Source organism: Panicum virgatum, chromosome 2K (genome assembly GCF_016808335.1).
Source record: "Panicum virgatum strain AP13 chromosome 2K, P.virgatum_v5, whole genome shotgun sequence".
In the NCBI taxonomy this organism is placed as follows: Eukaryota; Viridiplantae; Streptophyta; class Magnoliopsida; order Poales; family Poaceae; genus Panicum; species Panicum virgatum.
In genome coordinates this window covers 5,634,569-5,643,751 of record NC_053137.1, presented here as the reverse complement: position 1 = coordinate 5,643,751, position 9,183 = coordinate 5,634,569, and the positions used below count along the sequence as shown (strand labels likewise).

Here is a 9,183-nt window from a genome sequence, read left to right as displayed (position 1 = left end):
TCGGTAGATTGTTTGTTTAGCCTAATGACTTGATCCCACACTTCTGCACAAAAGTTTGTTTCCTTTTCCTATGCTGCAAAAGAAAATGCTAAGTTTTCAAATAAATTTTATGACATCACAATAAGATAGGTGCACAGCCAGTGAGCCAGGAGGACTGATGGATAGTACAAATTAAACTATAGCCCGGTGAGCTAAACCAAAAATATGCTAAAACTCTGAAAAAAATTGTAGTAACTATCCTTGGTTGAACCCTGAAAAATTTCTTGTTCTACATCACCTCAGGACATCATGCTATCAGTTGCTTGATTCAGAAACTATGCTAACCATCTGCATGTTTGCCTTTGGCGATAGTAAGCAGTTGTCGTGTTATACTGAAATTAGTGTCATACTAGCTTGATTCATTCTAGGTTTGGAAATTAGTGTCATACTAGCTTGATTCATACTAGGTTTGGACTGAACACATTTCAAACTAAATCATTTCAAATGACAGAACACAATCCAATTGCTGGAGCCTTCCTATTGTAAACCAATTCTGCAGATCCTGATTCTTTTCTTCAATGACACATGTTTGTTTTCATATTGTGAATAATTAAATCTGAACATGTATGCTCTTGTTATGGGTACATGCTGCCAAACTTGAGTAAAAAAAAGGTCAATTCAGTTTGTTGTATACTATCAATTTCAGAAATATCACAGGTGAACTGCTGCCAAAATCTGAAATGCAACAAGAGCTTCTTATCTCAGACATGTTTCCCATGGACAAATTTCATTCATATGCAAGAGATGGTACATAGTTTGGCATCAGCTACAATATTTTGAACAGCTACAATCTGAATTGCAACAAGAGCTTCACTATGCCTGTAATTTGACCACTTCAAAATAGCGCTAATTTCAACCAATACAGAAGCATTCCTAGCTAAGGCATCAGCTACATATTTTAATTAGCTTGTACTCCTTCAGTGTTCTCAAAATGCCGTAAATGAGCCCAGTCTGATGAATCCCTGCTGATTGCACTGATTGCACAGCAGACGGAGTGGTGAAATTGATGCCCCGTGCAGCAGGCTGCTCAAACAATAGCAAAACGTGTAAGATTAAATTGGATGATGCATAACATTTTCACTGGAACTTCCAGAGGAAGAGATCGAGGTACCTTGGTACCTGCAGATGGAAAGAAATGCAGCAGAGGTTCAGTTTCATTGGGGAGGCAAGGGCCTGGAGTGCAGCTAGCCCCGGGAGGCCGAGCTACTGCCGTAGCGATAGCTGCCGCTCGTACAGCTAGCCTCATCAGGCTGCGGCGGTGCCCTCTGCGCCGGCGAACGGGCGGCGGCGACCTTGGCGACCAGAGGGAGTCGGCGGCGAACCGAGGGATCCGTCCCTGGTGGAGGCGGCGGTCTTGTTGGCCCTAGGGCACGGAACGGAGGGGAGGCGGTGGAGGGCGGTGGCACTCCAGGCGAGGCAAGGGCGGCGGCGCTCTGCCAGGAGCCGGCGGAGGAAACCCTAGGCGGCGGCGTCTTGGGGAGAAGAAGCGCGACGCCCCCTGCGCGAGGCCCAGAATGAGAACGGAGGGGAGGCCGCGGCTGACGGAACGGAGCGGAGCGGCTGACGGAACGGAACGGAGGGGTGGAATTGCAAGAACGCCCAGCGAAGGTGGGGGGAGAGGCGGGCGTCAAAGTGTAAAAATTCCCTAGATTTGTCCGGTGCCTTCGGATGGGGATCCGGTGGTCTGTGTTGAAGTTTCCAAAGTTTGCACAAGAATCTTGATTTTCATAGAATATGGTGCCTTTTGCAAAATGAACTAAACACCCCCTGATTACTGAAGGACAGCAGCTGCAAACACAAACGCTGGCAAGTGGCAGGAAATGCACCAGTGCAAGAGGGGTCAGGCATCCCGGAGCCCCGGACAGGGCAGCATTCGATGCGACGGACCACGGTTCACGAGAGGGACTTGGTTGTTGGTTCCCCAGCGCTTGGTCCCCAGCGCCACCACGTCGTGCACTCGTGGTCTGGACGCAACCGCCGAGAGCACGCGCCGCACAGCACCATAGAACGCCAGACATCGATCGCCGCTGTCTAGATAGCGCTGGACGGGCACGAGAAGCGAGCAACGCAGAGCCAGCCGATAGGATGGCAGACGCTGACATTGCCGCCGTGGCCGCCGCCGGCACCGGCACCGGCACCGAGGTCCCAGCCCAGCCGCTGGCGGGGCGCGTGGCCATCGTGACCGGTGCGTCGCGGGGCATCGGGCGCGCCATCGCGGCGCACCTCTCCTCCCTGGGCGCGAGCCTCGTGCTGGGCTACGCGTCGCGCGCCGACGAGGCCGACGCGCTCGCCGCGTCGCTGCCCCGCGCCGTGGCCGTGCGGGCGGACGTCGCCGACGAGGCCGGCGCACAGTCGCTCTTCGACACCGCCCGTTCCGCGTTCGGCGGCGCAGGGGCGCACATCCTCGTGGCCAACGCCGGCGTGCTCGACGACGCGTACCCCACCGTGGCGGGCACCGCCACCGAGTCCTTCGACCGCCTCGTCGCCGTGAACCTGCGCGGCGCGTTCCTGTGCCTCCGCGAGGCGGCGAACCGCCTCCCCCGCGGCGGCGGCGGGCGGATCGTGGCCGTGACGTCGTCCGTGGTGGGGAGCCTCCCGGAAGGGTACGGGGCGTACACGGCGTCCAAGGCGGCCGTGGAGGCGCTGGTGCGGACGATGGCCAAGGAGCTCAAGGGCACGCGCATCACCGCCAACTGCGTGGCCCCGGGGGCCACGGCCACGGACATGTTCTTCGCCGGCAAGAGCGAGGAGATGGTGCGGCGCAGCGTGGTGACCAACCCGATGGAGAGGCTCGGGGAGCCCGGCGACATCGCGCCGGTGGTCGGGTTCCTCTGCACCGACGCCGCCGAGTGGGTCAACGGCCAGGTCATCCGGGCCAACGGCGGCTACGTGTGAATGCTATACTCCATTATTCCGTACTGTGTAGTAGCATCTTTGTTAACCTTCTTTGCATTTCCATGATCTTGTTCTTGTTGATGCCTTCTTTGCCCTGCACTGTGTCGCCATCTTATTGTCTTCGATCCTGGCATTTTCTTTAGCAATGGTGGATTTCACTATGTATCGTGCGAGACTTCAGGTCATGCCCCCACTCTCATCTCTCTGCAAGCTCCGCCGCTGAGTCTTTGGCCTCTTGTTCCTGCAGTCACAACATCCCAACGATCAAGTTCACCCAATTTGCACGTAACACGCCTGATTTGGAGGCATCTATGTAGCCTGATCTGTTATGAAATATAGTTTGATTTTTTATGTTACATATATTAATATTTCTTCTCTATAAATTTGATAAATCTTAGAGCCTGTTTGGAAGGGCTAAAATTGAGTGCTAAAGTTTAGCACCTATTGGCACTCATATTTTTGCTAAACTTTTTTAGACTTGGCTAAAGTTTACCCTACTCCATCATTACACCTCGGTAGTGCTTTTAAGTTTAGCACTTAACTTATTTAAAAAGAAACATTAGCATTTGGATCCTACATATTCTGCTCCGACTGCATTCATCAAGCATCAGCACAACACTAGCTGAATTAAGATCAACTCCAAATCTCAAACATAGTTGTCACTGTCATAAAAAATTAGTGAGGAAAAAAAATAAGGTCTATAATTGGCCATGGTGTAGGTTACACAACAAGAGATTAAACTACCTAACAGTATACTAATAAACATTGTAAAGCATCAGCCTTGCAACATGCGGTGGTGGATCTGTAAATTGGCCAGATATCGCCGTAGTGAATAATTTGTCTCCGCTAGCAGTGGCAATTTTCTACAAGCATAATCTGGAAAGTACCAAGCATACAAGTTAAAAGAAAATTCTATACTGTTTAACATTTACCAGAGAGCAAAAGAATGTACAATCAAAAATATTAGAACACCAACTTGTGGTTAACGAAAAAGAAATTTAAAAAATTCTAGCGCATCTTGCCAAGATCAATATTGTCCTTGATAAGTCACACATGACCAAAAAGACTAGGTTAATTGGTTAAATGTGATGTTACATAATCACATATTCAGTTTTCAAAGCAAAAGTATCATCTATTCCCATATATCTGAAAAAAAAAAGTTCTCACTAAGAAACATTTATTCCCATATCAGAACAACTGAAGTCTCAGAAGTGCCTCTTCTAGTAATTTCCTGCTAGGACAATCAAAGAGCTACCATGCATAGAAGTCTAAAAAGATATATAAAATTTTCATAAGGAGGAAACAGTAGGGATAGTGTCGTCCATGCCTAATATCTTAAAGGATGGTAAAATAGCGCACAAGATAAATGGTGATTAATTAAAAATGGCTAATGGCCCGGTGCAATTCAAAAGGTTCACAAGATTGGGCTTTACAATATGAGAAAATGTTGCTAAAATAAAAATGTTTCCCGTGAACAGGTGGAGCCTGACAAATAACTGCATGTGAGGTTTCATTGTCTTCTCAAGCACGTCTAAATTTATTTTGTTTCAATTAAAATCCACAGATCAACATCAGAAGTTCAGAATAGCATATAGACCATAGGATGCAGGATTAAGAAAAGGAGCAAAGGGCTAGAACCATACCTGGAGTGTAGAAGCTCACGAAGGGTAGGACGGGACTGTAGACTGGTTTGGTCACCTTTCTCGCAACCCCTGACTCGAGATTGATAATGAAGGTGCCCAGGGAGATGACGCCCACGAAGATGACGTTGACACCCTCAGCATAACCAATAACCTTCATCGTCATCACCTTGTTATTAGGGATGGTAACGGGCAACACCGCCCGCAGCTCGATCACCCTGCGCTGTACCCATCCTGCAACTCCATCCCCATTCACCATCCTCGACCACAGGTAAAGGTTGGAGGCCCTGGTGCTGGTGCTGGCGAGCCCAAGCAAACCGTCCTCGGCTGGCATGAGCACAACGTCGTCCCAGCAGTACTCCAAGCCTGCAGGAAGGTCAATCGTAGACAAGCAATGGCTGCCCAAGTCATACTTCAGAATCTTTTTGCCAGCACGCAGTGCAAGTACAAAGTAAACTCCATCTCCGACGAGGGCACCACTGCGCGGCTTGACACGGTCGTAGGGATACTTGACATCGACGCCTAGGTGAAGAGAAACCGATGGTTTCCATGCGCCGACCTGCGATGAGTACACACTCGCATCCACACTGTCATCAATGTGATTGGTGTTGGTGGCCGCACATACCACAAGGAAGGGACCGCCGCGGCAGTCGCAGTGGTCGCAGCCTGCAGCGGCGCAGAGCACCACGGCGGACCCGCACGGTAGGTGCGGCTCTGGCAGCTCCTCCCGCACGCCGGCGATCGGATCCCGTACAAGGAGATTTTGGGCGAACCCCTGCCGGACGAGGACGCGCCCGTGGCGGGAGTCGAGGACGGAGTACAAAGGGCTGCAGTCGAACGCCGTCTTGGAGAAGGGGGAGGCCTCCGCGACGGAGAAGAAGGCGGGGGAAAGGTTGCCGTCGTCGAAGAAGCCGAGCAGCGGAGGGGTCCGGTGGAAGCGGCGGTAGCGGCGGAGGAAGGCTGGGTCGGAGAGGACGCGGCGCCACGGCTTGCAGACGAGGGACGCGCGGAAGAGGCGCGCTGGCTCGTCCGGCGGGAGGCGGAGGAGGATCTCCACGATGACGTCCTCGTTCAGCTCCGGCGCCGCCGCAGCCATGGCGTGCTCGTGGTCGCCGGGTCGGTGAGGGTTTGGGTGGCGACGGGATTGGGGAAGGGGAACAACTCGCTGTCAAGGAAGAATTCGGATGACTAATTAGGGATTCGAAACCATTTAGAGATTCGAAATCATTTAATTAGAATTAACACCTGATGAGTAAAGTAGAAAAAATGAAATCATATAATAACAAAATACATAGTGTATATACATTTATGCTAATTAATTTATTTAGGGATTATTGCTGCATGTAGCAACGGGCGGGTATATTTGCTATTCGAGTAAAAAAACACAATTGGCTCAAGGTAACTGCACAGTTTCAAGCATGTTCCAAAGTAAGTTGAGTTAGGGATTAGCTAACTGTACAGTTTCATGGCGCAGTTAATCAGATTGAAAACTATGTATTTGTGTCGGATGAATTTTATGGTGAACAAACTTCTCTCGCATCCCATCAAACATTCAAACTCTTTTATTCCCTCTTCTTGTTATGTCAACAAAATTTATAATATGGCATATAATTTAATGTCGTGAAACTCCCAGGCCAGAAAGATCGACCTACAGCACGCTAGGGTGGTGAGACTCTGTATGACATCCTGACCCAGGACTTAATAGAATTAATAGGATACACATAAAAATAAGTTATGACTTCTTTATCGGAAGCTGATCTGCAAAGAACTCTGAGGTTAAGCGTGTTTGACTCAGAAAAATTTGGGGACGGGACGCAGTAAATTACTTTTTGGCTGTGTTTGGTTGCCCGTGAAAAAAATTTCGCGAAAACTTTTCGCCCATTTGACCACTAATTAGAGATATTAAATAAAGTCTAATTACAAAACTACCTCCACAACTATGATACTGTAGCAGTTGATGTAGCTAATTAAACCTTTAACCATATGATTAGAGGATGATTAGAGAAATGCAAATTATAGATTAATTACGCCTATTAAATTCAGCTCGCAAAATTGGACCTGTAAGAAAATTTCACAAATAAACTTTGTTTAGTACTCCATATATATATATTGGTCTTTTGTGAAAAATTTGTTCATGGGCCCAACCAAACACGGCCTTTGCCAGAGGAACCTGAAGACGGGTACGAATACGTGGCGCGTTATCCACTCACGTCGGCAGAAGTTTCAATGTTTAGATCCTCGATCGTAACGTACTGCACCGAGTCGGACACGTCACCCGAACACGACACGGGCGCGGCCAGACGCCACGGACGACCGTGCTATAAATCGCGCGCCCCGCCAGCGCGCTCGTTCCCCCGTAGCAACCCGACCGATCCTGGTCAAATCAGATTAGATCCTTTTGGCGCTCGCGCGCGAGCGCGACACCAAGAAGATCCGATCCCGCTCCCGCCGCGGCGGCGCAACCGAGTCCGCGGAGGAGGGACCAGCCGGGCTCCCCGGCGATGTGCGGCGTTCCTGCCTTCCCTCCGATCGCGACGCGCTACGCCTCCATGCCGCCGGCGCCGGCGCCGCCGTACGAGTACGACGTGCTGCACGCCTTCTCGATGGGTTCGGCCGCGCCGTCGAAGCAGCAGCAGCTGTTGATGATGGCGGAGGCCGCGCGGGGGCGTCAGATGATGAGGACGCAGCGGCTGCAGTTCGCGCCGCCGCCGGCGAAACCGGACCGGCGGGGAGACCTGGCCGGCTCGCCCGCGATGGCCGTCCCGACTCGGATCAAGCTCCGCTGCGTATCCGAGCAGCCGCCGGAGCCGGACGTGATGGACGCGGGCTCCTCGGCCCCCTCGACGCCGTCCGACTGCTCCTCGCTGGAGATGACACCCTCGCCGCGCGGACCGCTGCCGCTCTCCTCGGCGGCGCGGCGGATGCCGGCACCGCCGCCGCCGCCCTCCCTGACGGCTGCGCCACCGCGCGTGGAGGTGCGCCGGGTGTGGGCGCACAACTTCGACGCGGAGGCCCGGCTGATTGAGTCGCTCCTGCCCCGGTTCCGGTACGCGGCGGTGGACACGGAGTTCCCCGGGACGGTGTACCGCCCGGCGGGGGCGGCGTACACGCTCACGCCGGAGCGGCGGTACGAGCTGCTGCGGCAGAACGTGGACGCGCTGGACCTGATCCAGCTCGGCCTCACGCTGTTCGACGCCGGCGGCGGGCTCCCGGCGGCCGGCCCCGGCGGCGCCGCCCCGCGGTGCGTCTGGGAGTTCAACTTCCGCGAGTTCGACGTGCGGCGCCACCGCCACGCGCCGGAGTCCATCGCGCTGCTGCGGGCCAGGGGCGTCGACTTCGACCGCACGCGGCGGGACGGCGTCGGCGCGGCGGAGTTCGGCCCGCGGCTGCGCAAGTGGCTGCGCGCCGGCCTCGGCCGCGGCGGCGTCGTCACGTTCAGCGGCGGCTACGACCTCGCGTACCTGGTGAAGGTGATGTTCGGGGGCGGGTACAGGATGCCCGGGTCGGCGGGGCAGTTCGAGGGCGTCGCCAAGGCGGCGCTGGCCCGGCGGCGGCTGTTCGACGTCAAGGAGATGGCGCGGCGCTGCCCGCGGGACCTCCGCGGCGGGCTGGAGAGCGTCGCCGTGAAGCTCAACGTGGGGCGGGCCGTCGGCGAGGCGCACCAGGCCGGCTCGGACAGCCTGCTCACCTGCCACACCTTCATGAAGATGCGAGAAAGCTACTTCGACGACGACGACAAGCTCGCGAGGGTCGCCGGTTTCCTCACCGATGTCACGGCGTGCTAACTGCTGCCGCCATGTATATTTTGCTCTTGAGTCTGCTGTAGAACATGGTTAGGGTTTATTAGGATGGTCTGTAAAACATTTTCATTGAATCTTTGTGCAGAATTGGACAACTTTTCTTGGGTTTCTTTCATTCTTTCTTCTGCCACTACTTCTAAAATGGCATGCAAATTTGTGCCTCGCTCCACAAGGCCACGTATATATTTACAATTTGCTAAAAAGAACGACGGTGAAGTAAAGAGGTACGATTTCAGCACTACAAACGAATTTTGAACTTTTGAACTTGAAGAAACCTCGAGAGATAGAAGGCAAATTGGCTTTGGAAACCTGAACATTGTGGGTTGTGATAGCTTGTCAACAGGGCAACAAGAGGCATAATCCATCAGCTCTTTGAAGGAGGTAAAATCTTCTCATTGCACCAAGAATTCACAATGATATGTCATGGGATTGTCAACATTGGATGAGGCCCACAAGCCCAATAAAGGAAACAAAAAATAATATAAAATGTCTCAAAGGTCCCCTAAAAAAATCCCAAAGGTCGTTAAATGAGCCACCTTTAAATGGATGGAACATACGAGCCAACTTTGTGCAGGAAAAAAAAATACAGCAAGGGTATATATATAGCACTTCTGGAATATAATTGTGGCACCGTCTGCAAAAGAGCTCATGTGACCTACCAATTTCTTTTTTTTTTCTTCCCCTTTTTAGCAAAAGCTTTCAGATCTATATTATACCCTTGGTGTGTTTTTTTTTTTGGTTGTACCTATGTTTGGGTTTGGCAGCAACATAGGAAGCAGTCAATGCAAGCAGCTGTCAGATCAAGGTCA

General features: G+C 52.2%; 3 protein-coding genes across 3 annotated transcripts; 2 read left to right on the top strand and 1 right to left on the bottom strand.

Annotated features, from left to right (window-relative positions):
* Positions 1-1,825: 1,825 nt before the first annotated feature.
* LOC120663042 (NADPH-dependent aldehyde reductase-like protein, chloroplastic) lies at positions 1,826-3,290 on the top strand. The gene has a single exon (XM_039942074.1). The coding sequence runs from the start codon at positions 2,125-2,127 to the stop codon at positions 2,932-2,934; it is 810 nt and encodes a 269-aa protein (XP_039798008.1). The 5' UTR covers positions 1,826-2,124; the 3' UTR covers positions 2,935-3,290.
* A 224-nt stretch (positions 3,291-3,514) lies between these two features.
* On the bottom strand, positions 3,515-5,760 carry LOC120663014. The gene is made up of 2 exons (XM_039942054.1): positions 4,578-5,760; positions 3,515-3,810 (listed from the first exon to the last, which is right to left on the bottom strand). The coding sequence occupies exons 1-2, from the start codon at positions 5,668-5,670 to the stop codon at positions 3,710-3,712; spliced, it is 1,194 nt and encodes a 397-aa protein (XP_039797988.1). The 5' UTR covers positions 5,671-5,760; the 3' UTR covers positions 3,515-3,709.
* A 1,315-nt stretch (positions 5,761-7,075) lies between these two features.
* Positions 7,076-8,359, top strand: LOC120694987 (probable CCR4-associated factor 1 homolog 9). The gene is made up of 3 exons (XM_039978320.1): positions 7,076-7,387; positions 7,505-7,786; positions 7,844-8,359. The coding sequence occupies exons 1-3, from the start codon at positions 7,076-7,078 to the stop codon at positions 8,357-8,359; spliced, it is 1,110 nt and encodes a 369-aa protein (XP_039834254.1).
* The last annotated feature ends 824 nt before the right edge of the window (positions 8,360-9,183 follow it).